This window comes from Rhodnius prolixus, unplaced genomic scaffold, assembly GCF_049639745.1.
Source record: "Rhodnius prolixus isolate KJV_2025 unplaced genomic scaffold, Rpr scaffold_14, whole genome shotgun sequence".
Classification (NCBI taxonomy): Eukaryota; Metazoa; Arthropoda; class Insecta; order Hemiptera; family Reduviidae; genus Rhodnius; species Rhodnius prolixus.
Genome location: NW_027411594.1, coordinates 7783040 through 7796125, shown reverse-complemented (window position 1 = coordinate 7796125; position 13086 = coordinate 7783040). Strand labels below are relative to the sequence as shown.

The window sequence follows — 13086 nt, the reverse complement described above, 5'->3', positions numbered from 1 at the left end:
ATAGAACAGATAAGTTAAGAATTACATTAATTTTTGAAGTACTTATTTTTATTGCATAAGTTGATTCTTTATGAAATACCTACAGAGGGAAAAATAGTAAAAAAATTCTAAACTTTTGTTTTAATAGAGTAAAATTGCATTAAAAATCTTAATGGCGGATCGAACAAGTTTACAGTGGGAGTGTGTACTGGCCAATAGAACCGTAGGTAGGTGGGGATAGAGCAAGCTCAGTTACACGCCCACTTAACACTTCTATCGTCCACCATTAAGACTTTTTAAGCTATTTTTCTAGTCAAAAAATGTACTCTAGAATTTTTCCACTATTTTTCCCTCCATAGGTATTCAATAAAGAATGAAATTATGCAAAAAGAAAAATAAATTATTTTGAAGATTTATTTTACGTTTCACCATCAACTACGGTTTATGAATGTTTGCAGATTATGTTTTATTTCAATTATTATGCGCCTAATTTTGATTTGATTGAAGAATTTGATCGGAATAGAACAGATAAGTTAAGAATTACATTAATTTTTGAAGTACTTATTTTTATTGCATAAGGTGATTCTTTATGAAATACCTACGGAGGAAAAAATAGTAAAAAAATTCTAAACTTTTGTTTTAATAGAGTAAAATTGCATTAAAAGTTCTAATGGCGGATCGAACAAGTTTACAGTGGGAGTGTGTACTGGCCAATAGAACCGTAGGTAGGTGGGGATAGAGCAAGCTCAGTTACACGCCCACATACCACTTCTATCGTCCACCATTAAGACTTTTTAAGCTATTTTTCTAGTCAAAAAATGTACTCTAGAATTTTTTCACTATTTTTCCCTCCATAGGTATTCAATAAAGAATGAAATTATGCAAAAAGAAAAATAAATTATTGTGAAGATTTATATTACGGTAAACCATCAACTACGGTTTATGAATGATTGCAGATTATGTTTTATTTCAATTATTATGTGCCTAATTTTGATTTGATTGAAGAATTTGATCGGAATAGAACAGATAAGTTGAGAATTACATTAATTTTTGAAGTATTTATTTTTATTGCATAAGTTGATTCTTTTTGAAATACCTACGGAGGGAAAAATAGTAAAAAAATTCTAAACTTTTGTTTTAATAGAGTAAAATTGCATTAAAAATCTTAATGGCGGATCGAACAAGTGTACAGTGGGAGTGTCTACTGGCCAATAGAACCGTAGGTAGGTGGGGATAGAGCAAGTTCAGTTACACGCCCACATACCACTTCTATCGTCCACCATTAACACTTTTTAAGCTATTTTTCTAGTCAAAAAATGTACTCTAGAATTTTTTCACTATTTTTCCCTCCATAGGTATTCAATAAAGAATGAAATTATGCAAAAAGAAAAATAAATTATTGTGAAGATTTATATTACGGTAAACCATCAACTACGGTTTATGAATGATTGCAGATTATGTTTTATTTCAATTATTATGTGCCTAATTTTGATTTGATTGAAGAATTTGATCGGAATAGAACAGATAAGTTAAGAATTACATTAATTTTTGAAGTACTTACTTTTATTGCATAAGTTGATTCTTTATGAAATACCTACGGAGGGAAAAATAGTAAAAAAATTCTAAACTTTTGTTTTAATAGAGTAAAATTGCATTAAAAATCTTAATGGCGGATCGAACAAGTGTACAGTGGGAGTGTCTACTGGCCAATAGAACCGTAGGTAGGTGGGGATAGAGCAAGTTCAGTTACACGCCCACATACCACTTCTATCGTCCACCATTAACACTTTTTAAGCTATTTTTCTAGTCAAAAAATGTACTCTAGAATTTTTCCACTATTTTTCCCTCCATAGGTATTCAATAAAGAATGAAATTATGCAAAAAGAAAAATAAATTATTGTGAAGATTTATATTACGGTAAACCATCAACTACGGTTTATGAATGATTGCAGATTATGTTTTATTTCAATTATTATGTGCCTAATTTTGATTTGATTGAAGAATTTGATCGGAATAGAACAGATAAGTTAAGAATTACATTAATTTTTGAAGTACTTATTTTTATTGCATAAGTTGATTCTTTATGAAATACCTACAGAGGGAAAAATAGTAAAAAAATTCTAAACTTTTGTTTTAATAGAGTAAAATTGCATTAAAAATCTTAATGGCGGATCGAACAAGTTTACAGTGGGAGTGTGTACTGGCCAATAGAACCGTAGGTAGGTGGGGATAGAGCAAGCTCAGTTACACGCCCACATACCACTTCTATCGTCCACCATTAAGACTTTTTAAGCTATTTTTCTAGTCAAAAAATGTACTCTAGAATTTTTCCACTATTTTTCCCTCCATAGGTATTCAATAAAGAATGAAATTATGAAAAAAGAAAAATAAATTATTGTGAAGATTTATATTACGGTAAACCATCAACTACGGTTTATGAATGATTGCAGATTATGTTTTATTTCAATTATTATGTGCCTAATTTTGATTTGATTGAAGAATTTGATCGGAATAGAACAGATAAGTTAAGAATTACATTAATTTTTGAAGTACTTATTTTTATTGCATAAGTTGATTCTTTATGAAATACCTACAGAGGGAAAAATAGTAAAAAAATTCTAAACTTTTGTTTTAATAGAGTAAAATTGCATTAAAAATCTTAATGGCGGATCGAACAAGTTTACAGTGGGAGTGTGTACTGGCCAATAGAACCGTAGGTAGGTGGGGATAGAGCAAGCTCAGTTACACGCCCACTTAACACTTCTATCGTCCACCATTAAGACTTTTTAAGCTATTTTTCTAGTCAAAAAATGTACTCTAGAATTTTTCCACTATTTTTCCCTCCATAGGTATTCAATAAAGAATGAAATTATGCAAAAAGAAAAATAAATTATTTTGAAGATTTATTTTACGTTTCACCATCAACTACGGTTTATGAATGTTTGCAGATTATGTTTTATTTCAATTATTATGCGCCTAATTTTGATTTGATTGAAGAATTTGATCGGAATAGAACAGATAAGTTAAGAATTACATTAATTTTTGAAGTACTTATTTTTATTGCATAAGGTGATTCTTTATGAAATACCTACGGAGGAAAAAATAGTAAAAAAATTCTAAACTTTTGTTTTAATAGAGTAAAATTGCATTAAAAGTTCTAATGGCGGATCGAACAAGTTTACAGTGGGAGTGTGTACTGGCCAATAGAACCGTAGGTAGGTGGGGATAGAGCAAGCTCAGTTACACGCCCACATACCACTTCTATCGTCCACCATTAAGACTTTTTAAGCTATTTTTCTAGTCAAAAAATGTACTCTAGAATTTTTCCACTATTTTTCCCTCCATAGGTATTCAATAAAGAATGAAATTATGCAAAAAGAAAAATAAATTATTTTGAAGATTTATATTACAATAAACCATCAACTACGGTTTATGAATGATTGCAGATTATGTTTTATTTCAATTATTATGTGCCTAATTTTGATTTGATTGAAGAATTTGATCGGAATAGAACAGATAAGTTAAGAATTACATTAATTTTTGAAGTACTTACTTTTATTGCATAAGTTGATTCTTTTTGAAATACCTACGGAGGGAAAAATAGTAAAAAAATTCTAAACTTTTGTTTTAATAGAGTAAAATTGCATTAAAAATCTTAATGGCGGATCGAACAAGTTTACAGTGGGAGTGTGTACTGGCCAATAGAACCGTAGGTAGGTGGGGATAGAGCAAGCTCAGTTACACGCCCACATACCACTTCTATCGTCCACCATTAAGAATTTTTAAGCTTTTTTTCTAGTCAAAAAATGTACTCTAGAATTTTTCCACTATTTTTCCCTCCATAGGTATTCAATAAAGAATGAAATTATGCAAAAAGAAAAATAAATTATTGTGAAGATTTATATTACGGTAAACCATCAACTACGGTTTATGAATAATTGCAGATTATGTTTTATTTCAATTATTATGTGCCTAATTTTGATTTGATTGAAGAATTTGATCGGAATAGAACAGATAAGTTAGGAGTTACATTAATTTTTGAAGTACTTATTTTTATTGCATAAGTTGATTCTTTTTGAAATACCTACGGAGGGAAAAATAGTAAAAAAATTCTAAACTTTTGTTTTAATAGAGTAAAATTGCATTAAAAATCTTAATGGCGGATCGAACAAGTTTACAGTGGGAGTGTGTACTGGCCAATAGAACCGTAGGTAGGTGGGGATAGAGCAAGCTCAGTTACACGCCCACATACCACTTCTATCGTCCACCATTAAGACTTTTTAAGCTATTTTTCTAGTCAAAAAATGTACTCTAGAATTTTTCCACTCTTTTTCCCTCCATAGGTATTCAATAAAGAATGAAATTATGCAAAAAGAAAAATAAATTATTGTGAAGATTTATATTACGGTAAACCATCAACTACGGTTTATGAATGATTGCAGATTATGTTTTATTTTAATTATTATGTGCCTAATTTTGATTTGATTGAAGAATTTGATCGGAAAAGAACAGATAAGTTAAGAATTACATTAATTTTTGAAGTACATATTTTTATTGCATAAGGTGATTCTTTATGAAATACCTACGGAGGAAAAAATAGTAAAAAAATTCTAAACTTTTGTTTTAATAGAGTAAAATTGCATTAAAAATCTTAATGGCGGATCGAACAAGTTTACAGTGGGAGTGTGTACTGGCCAATAGAACCGTAGGTAGGTGGGGATAGAGCAAGCTCAGTTACACGCCCACATACCACTTCTATCGTCCACCATTAAGACATTTTAAGCTATTTTTCTAGTCATAAAATGTATTCTAGGATTTTTCCACTATTTTTCCCTCCATAGGTATTCAATAAAGAATGAAATTATGCAAAAAGAAAAATAAATTATTGTGAAGATTTATATTACGGTAAACCATCAACTACGGTTTATGAATGATTGCAGATTATGTTTTATTTCAATTATTATGTGCCTAATTTAGATTTGATTGAAGAATTTGATCGGAATAGAACAGATAAGTTAGGAGTTACATTAATTTTTGAAGTACTTATTTTATTGCATAAGTTGATTCTTTTTGAAAAACCTACGGAGGGAAAAATAGTAAAAAAATTCTAAACTTTTGTTTTAATAGTGTAAAATTGCATTAAAAATCTTAATGGCGGATCGAACAAGTTTACAGTGGGAGTGTGTACTGGCCAATAGAACCGTAGGTAGGTGGGGATAGAGCAAGCTCAGTTACACGCCCACTTAACACTTCTATCGTCCACCATTAAGACTTTTTAAGCTATTTTTCTAGTCAAAAAATGTACTCTAGAATTTTTCCACTATTTTTCCCTCCATAGGTATTCAATAAAGGATGAAATTATGCAAAAAGAAAAATAAATTATTTTGAAGATTTATTTTACGTTTCACCATCAACTACGGTTTATGAATGATTGCAGATTATGTTTTATTTCAATTATTATGCGCCTAATTTTGATTTGATTGAAGAATTTGATCGGAATAGAACAGATAAGTTAGGAGTTACATTAATTTTTGAAGTACTTATTTTTATTGCATAAGTTGATTCTTTTTGAAATACCTACGGAGGAAAAAATAGTAAAAAAATTCTAAACTTTTGTTTTAATAGAGTAAAATTGAATTAAAAATCTTAATGGCGGATCGAACAAGTTTACAGTGGGAGTGTGTACTGGCCAATAGAACCGTAGGTAGGTGGGGATAGAGCAAGCTCAGTTACACGCCCACATACCACTTCTATCGTCCACCATTAAGACTTTTTAAGCTATTTTTCTAGTCAAAAAATGTACTCTAGAATTTTTCCACTATTTTTCCCTCCATAGGTATTCAATAAAGAATGAAATTATGCAAAAAGAAAAATAAATTATTGTGAAGATTTATATTACGGTAAACCATCAACTACGGTTTATGAATGATTGCAGATTATGTTTTATTTCAATTATTATGTGCCTAATTTTGATTTGATTGAAGTATTTGATCGGAATAGAACAGATAAGTTGAGAATTACATTATTTTTTGAAGTACATATTTTTATTGCATAAGGTGATTCTTTATGAAATATCTACGGAGGGAAAAATAGTAAAAAAATTCTAAACTTTTGTTTTATTATAAATAATTGGCAATAAAAATCCCAATGGCGGATTGAACAAGGGTCTAATGAGTGTGCGTACTGATAGACATCTTTAGTGAATTTACTAGGAAATGCAAAGGCAGCAGGGGAAGCGAAGTTACAGAAAAGTTCCACAGACTGCGCTAGAGGATTGATCCTCAAATCTTTTCTTAAAAAAAAAAAAATTATTTATTTTTTTCCGTAGGCAATCGATATATGACTCAACCTGGTGGGTTGTACATAGAAAACATTACCCAAGAAGACGAAGGCATTTATACGTGTACAGCTTACCAAGTGACTTCCAAGACTAGCAATTTTAAGTCGCAAAATATTCGACTGTTCGTCCTGCGTAAGTACATCTAATTTTTGTTTTTTTCTTCAAATTATTACGTAATATAAATTAATATTTCGAATTTCCGCCCTAGAAGTTTCGAAGAAAAATGAGATGCATTTAAATGCATAATTTTGGTATTAACTTATTGTGCAAATTTACAATAACTGCAACCAATCATGTTTGTCTACACATGCCACTACTGTCTTGTGTTGATCATGTCCAACAGATTCTCTTTTCCTGGAATATCCCTAAGAGAGTACCAGTTGGTTTCCAACTCCCCTTTCTACAGTCCTACAGTTTCCAGGGGAACTTAGTGAATCGGCTCCAGGAAGTAGTTATCCCTTCTCATACAGAACTTCTTTAAGAGTAATCTCGGCCAGTTGTTTCATCACCTGGAAGCGTTGGCAGGATCTCCATCAGTAGAGGGCACAATAGGTCAAATTTAAGGTCGTACAGTACAGAGTAATTCGTTAATACAAAAAAATATAGTGTAACTTAACAAATACAGGCTCCATCTGGTCTCATCATGAACCACTGAAGCACTTTCTAAAACAATAACCAATAAAAATTAAGTTATTTTTCACTTAATTCTAGGTAAACCAAAATGGCCAGAGAGTAACCGATCTGAAGGAGACATAAGTTATGGTTATAAAGGTGGCGTTGCCAACATCACATGCCTGGCGCTTGGCAAACCTTTTCCAGAGTACAGTTGGTCTCGTTTCAACCAGTCGTTGGACCCGGTTACCACCAGTGTGGTCACTTACGAAGAAAAGTCCGTGTTACAGGTAATAAGTAGTTGCAAAAATTATTCCTGTCTGTATTAGTAACAGAAGATACGTTGTGTAGTTCATTCTATTTTGTGATTCCATCGGAAATAACTTTTTTGTGTATGTATGTTTGTGTTGGTATCCTCTTAAAAGGGAAACGAAATATTCGCAGGAAGTCCGAATTGGATTATTTCGCTTAGCTGCCAACAGAGGATGCCACAATAAGGTTTTGGTCAAAATTGGTCAACCGGATACTCCTTTATTGAAATGTTTTCCAACTTTTAATATTTCTAAAAATGGCCTCTATGATTATCTCTAAACTAATTGAATATATAGATCTATAACAATAGGATGGAAAAATAACTGCCAGTTTCAGTCATGATATATTTTTATTATGCCAAGCTTTCGACCAAGGGATTAGGTCAATCATCAGGGCTAATTTTACATCATATCAGAGGGTTGGTGTGTCTTCATGGAGACAGAAGACACTGCAAATTCGATTAAGAAGACCGGACTAGTTGGGTTTTTCCTTCCAAAGTGCCCATTTTTCTATATTTTGCCATATTGTCACATGTAAGAATCGAATTGGCAGATTTATTGGCCCGGAAAGGCTCTGCGGGACACTTCGTAGGCCCGGAGCCCTGCTTTGGGGGGTTTCGAAATGTGTTAAGTCTGCGGCCATTGACTTATGAGTGCAGAGTAGGGCTCAGGAGTGGTGGACTTGGCCACCATTAGGCTGAGACAGGCGAAGGAGTTCATCAGAGGCTGACCGCAGAATCCGTTAATCCGTCAAGGCCCGCGTGGGGCTATAAGGATAATTGTAGGCCTATTAACTGGGCCACTGCAGGTTCAGAAAATACATGCATTGCATTCGACCTGGCGGATGATAGCCTTTGTAGGTTCTGTCAGGAAGAGGAGAAGGAAACGGCACTGCACGTGTTGTGTCAGTGTGAGGGGCTCGTGTGGCTAAGGATGTTACTTCTCGGGTAGGAAAAACCAAGGCCTGAGAGCTTGAACCCAGGAGCCTTTCTCCAGAATTAAGTGTCTGATTAAGCGGATGGGTCTGGAGGGTGAGCTCTAAAGCTGGGGAGCCGCAATAGATCTATAGGGGTCGCGGTGGCGTAGGGCCTTGAGGCCGCCCTAATTTAATCTAATCTAATCTAAGAATCGAATTTGGAAGAAATAAATTTTGAAATTTAAAGAAAATGAGCCAATCAGAGACGTTATTTTTTTTTTTTTGGAATAATTTTTCAGTATTTTTGAGATTTTCTAGCAAACGCCCTCTATCATTTTATTGGGGTACTAACCGGGGGCTAATTTATGTTTTTTCCCTCTGCTGTTTCTGTTTATGGGAATAGGGTGGGGTTGATGTGATGGTTTTGTTCAGTAATTGCAAACTCTCATTGCAGGTGAAGATGATAAACGACAGTGTTCTGGGAGAGTACACCTGCGTGGCCAGAAATGGTTTAGGAAGTGCGACTAAGGTGAGTTACTAAAGCTCAGTTTCACCCTAAGTATAAATAATTTTTTTTGCCTACGAAAAAGAATACAAAAGTCTTGGATCCCATAAGTTAAGTCCATAACTCTGGGATGACATAGTTAGCCGCAACATGCGGATTGCTGTCTAGCCTAACTTTACCTAGCTCAGCAACCTTACAGTTTGTTATCTCTCACTAGATATCTTCGAAGATGGATTAGGATGGAAGAAATTTGCTTTAAACAAATCTTATAATCAGTCACAATAAGTTCTAATAACATGGAGAGAATTCTTCTTCTCTTGGATTAACGATCCAGACAATTATAATTGTGCACAATAAAAGATGCGACTTATTGTTTTTTTTTTTTCATGTGCAGGTGATAACATTGCGAGAAGGCTCGAGACCTCGTCCGCCCACGCGTATACATTTGCACGCTGTTGGCGTACAATCGGCGCAATTGAAAATCTTTGGACCTCCTAAAGAGCAATTGGTGGGCTATAGGATACAGTTTGTCAAGAATATACCATCGATGTCGATAAACAATGGCGACTACCAGGATGTGTTCGTCAGTAAGTGATCAAACTTTTTTTTAGAGCCTTCTTCCTCCTCCCATAGCTAAAGGAGGAGCCAAAATGTGGTTGGGAAACTTGGCCGATTTTCTCTTACTGTCCTGATTGCAGTTCCTTACTTTTCTACTTAGTCTTTTCTCGCCCTTGATTGTGCGGTAAATATACTCTAGGTTCCTGTTCGTGTTAAAGGGCCTTGTCGGCTCCCAGAACTGGAAACTTCTGGCAGGTGCGGACAGTAAGAGAAGTTCGGGATAAGTTTCTCCCTCGCATGTTATTATGGATTTACTTTTTCTTTATTTTTCCCCAAATGATCGTACAAATGAACATAGCCAATTTTCTAAAATTTCTATTTTATTCCCAGGAGATGGCCAACCGTTTGTAATAATAAATTTAACAGAAAACACGGAATATATCTACAGAGTGGCGACCAGAAATCCAGCCGGACTCTCCATTTACAGTGAAGAGCATTTCTTCCGGACAAGAGATGCCAGTTCTTCCATCTCCAACCATCCGAGTATCCCCAGCTACTTAATCGGATTATTAAGTATACTTCTTTTAGCTTTAAGAACTCGCTAGCCATCTTATTCTTAACTTCAAAGAAAAAGAAAATCTGATTCTACAATTTTTTTACTGTAAAAAGGAAAATTTTAAATATAAGTAAAAATATAACAAATCTGATCCTCCGCCCAAATAAAAATCTGCACAATTTAAAAATAAATAAAATCGATTTATTCTGTGTTCAATCGTCGAATCAATTCTCGTGGGGAGATCTCACTGTAAATAAATAATTCTATTGAATTTTTAATGTAAGTTGGGGGGGGTTGTTCCTTGAAGTTGATGAGGGATTATTTAATGACTGGACGACAGTGTACCCAGTCCATTGTACTGTGTAAAAATTCAAGTTAAATGCTTTAATCTGAACTATCTTTAATTAGGCTAAAGTTCAAAACAAAAAATTAATTCTTAATAAATTATGGGATTGTCACAATGAAATGTGTCGATTCCAGTTGTTGTATTGTTTTATGAATCTAGAATCTAAATTCTGAATATTTCGCATTTAGCATTTTTTCAATAAATTTATATAAGACACTATTAAAAAAAATTGATCTGTTTCTTAGTCATCAAAGGTTTTTTTCAAAAAGGTTATCTTTCCTTCTACCAATCATCTTCAAAATATATTTCAGAACAAAAGAAAAATGGTTGAAAAAAAAAAGAAGAAAAAGAAGCATCCAAAATTTGGAGCAATGAGAAATTAGCTTTAAAAAATTTGGATCTAAACTAGTCGAGCATTGGAGGTCCAAAAAAATTGTAAACAGTTCCAGAATACCTCGGGTTCAAAAAAAAAAGGTCTCCCATTATCCTGGAGATGCAAAAGTGTAGTAAAGTAAAAGTCAAACTGTGCTGGATTTTTGTCTTTGCCAAGCAGGTATGTCCAAAATGCAAGAAATTTCTTTTCTTTTTTTAAAGAATCGTACTCAGTATAATGAATGTTGTGGCGAGACTACCTTGAAAAAAGAATACTGCTGAAAAGTTTATCAAGAAGTCAGCTCAAGGAAAGGAAGGAGTTCTAGGATCCTTGGGAAGGACCTAGAACTTGAAGAGATTAAAGAGAGTTTGATGGATCCTGGGCTAAAGGAATCCGTGGGGTCAAAGGCTAACAATGGCATTTAGGGAGGGCCTTTTATTGAATATTTGGGACTCATTGGGTCGCGGGGAATGTAGGCGCCCCATTAGCCGAGCGGATATAGGCTAGACCCGCAATGCTAAGATGTATTGTTGGTTAGTGGATTCGATTTCTAGTCTAAACCTTGGATTTTATTTAATGGTTTTAATCTTGTAAGGCGCTCCATTAGCTGAGCGGTTATAGGCTAGACCCGCAATGCTAAGATGTATTGTTGGTTAGTGGATTCGTTTCCACAGTCTAAACCTTGGATTTTATTTAATAGTTTTAATCTTGTAAGGCGCTCCATTAGCCGAGCGGTTATAGGCTAGACCCGCAAAGCTAAGATGTATTGTTGGTTTAGTGGATTCGATTTCTTGTCTAGACCTTGGATTTTATTTAATTGTTAATACAAGAAATGTACAGTAAAATATGTTTGCTAGTCGCCTCCGTTCACGACACCTAATTTGGTAGATGGACGTAAAGCCCCGCCTGGAAAAATAGGCAAAAATAGAATAGATAGAGTGGCGGGGATGTGAAATTTAGTCTCACGTGATGATTGAGCTTTTCGAATTGTGCGCTCATTTGACTGGATCTATTTAAATTGGTGAAATCAGAGTCTGTATCTTGTTCCATTGGTTTGGAAATTGAAAATGAAACCAAAAGTAAAAGTCAAGTTTTTGGCGCCTTCCTATCAAAAAAAAAAAAAAAAGAAGCCCCATCACTGTATGGAATTTTTAAAGAATGGGTTTTTTCAAGGGCAGCTTTGCAGCTTTTGGCTTTGAAATTCATCCTTGATTCTTGTTCTTCGAGAAATGGATTTGTTAGAGTATCCTAACATACTGCTGCGAGGTTCAAAGTCCCCTAATGATCATCCTCAAATTTAGGCCAATTTCGTACATAGATTTCCTGTCTACAATTTCCAAAATGATTTTCGCTGTATATTCAAAAAAAATCTTAGTCCGTATACGAGGTCGCAAAGATATTCTTGGAACTGACAATGCTTCCGATAAATTATTTTTTTGTACTAAATCAGATATAGAAAGCAATGGAAAGTGAATGTTTCAAAATCATGTTAATTTAATATAAAAGAGACAAAATGTTCTAAAATTTAATATTATTATTGATCATTAGATTAACTTATAAATGAATTCATTTCAAATTGTTATTTAAGTAAATTAAGTTATTAAGTCATAAATGAAATTCCCAAGTAGTAGAACAATTATAATCATATTTAAGAAACTTTAATTCAGAAAGTAAACTTAATTTTGCTAAATACTCTGGCAGACACTGTGTTGAGACAATTCGTTGACAGAACTTTGACATTTCAAACACCTTCTTTTTATTGTGATGTAAATTTAGAAGCTGAAGTTTAAATAGAGAGAAGCATTTTTTGGCCCTGCAGCAGTTATTATCAAACAATCTTTTATGCAATAAAATTAAATGGTGCGCATAAATTATGCTAGTTTTTTTTTTCAGTATTTTTAAAAGTTAAAATTACAAATATCCTTCCGTACAAGCATTTTTTTAACTGTAATTTAGATGTTTTTGGGGACTTAACCTAATCAGCAAAACTGCATTTATGCACTTTGTTTTTCTCAGTTTTTTTTTTTTTTTTATTGCTCCTTGAATGTATTGAGGGTCCAAAGGCTTAGGCTTTCATAATTTCTGAACTGGAAATTATCAAGTTTAATTGTTCTGTTTACAGTGCAGTGTCGAGTCACAAAATGTGTGTTCATCAGTTCCAGACAATCACTGGTTTCTTACTTTATTAGAGGTCCTTCCTCCCACCCTCTGATTTTCTTCACTCACCCCCCCCCCCCAAAAAAAAGTACCTGCAGATCTATCCGTGTAACCCTTTTCCTTTCTAGGGGAAGCAAAAAATTGGGAGATTTACTACGGCGTTATTGCCCCAAAAACAGTACAAATATGTAACTAACAATATGCTCTGTTAGGGAAGGGATTGGCTGAGTGTTGAGCGAATACTGGGATCACCACGCAGAGATCCCCGGGTTGTTCGAATTCAGCCGCTGGCCCCTTAGGCTGGAAACATAGTGGAGCGGCAAGAGCAAAGCGGCAAAAACAAACACAAGTTAGCATATGGGACAGCGCATAGTGGCGAGCAAAGCGAAGATAGAGCAACTCTAATCTATACAGTGTTTGTTTTCGCCGCTTT

General features: G+C 33.9%; 1 protein-coding gene across 6 annotated transcripts in view; it reads left to right on the top strand.

Moving 5' to 3' along the window:
• Positions 1-12723, top strand: part of LOC141451801 (fasciclin-2-like) — a 383077-nt gene extending 370354 nt beyond the window's left edge. For 4 of the 6 annotated variants that reach the window (XM_074123472.1, XM_074123471.1, XM_074123475.1 and 1 more), the window contains 5 exons: positions 6308-6451; positions 7031-7221; positions 8613-8687; positions 9058-9250; positions 9612-12723. In XM_074123472.1, coding sequence (XP_073979573.1) covers positions 6308-6451; positions 7031-7221; positions 8613-8687; positions 9058-9250; positions 9612-9826 — 818 coding nt within the window. In that variant the 3' untranslated portion in view covers positions 9827-12723. The remainder of the gene's footprint in view (positions 1-6307; positions 6452-7030; positions 7222-8612; positions 8688-9057; positions 9251-9611) is intronic. The other 2 variants (XR_012457108.1, XM_074123474.1) reach the window with 2 other exon arrangements.
• Positions 12724-13086: the final 363 nt, after the last annotated feature.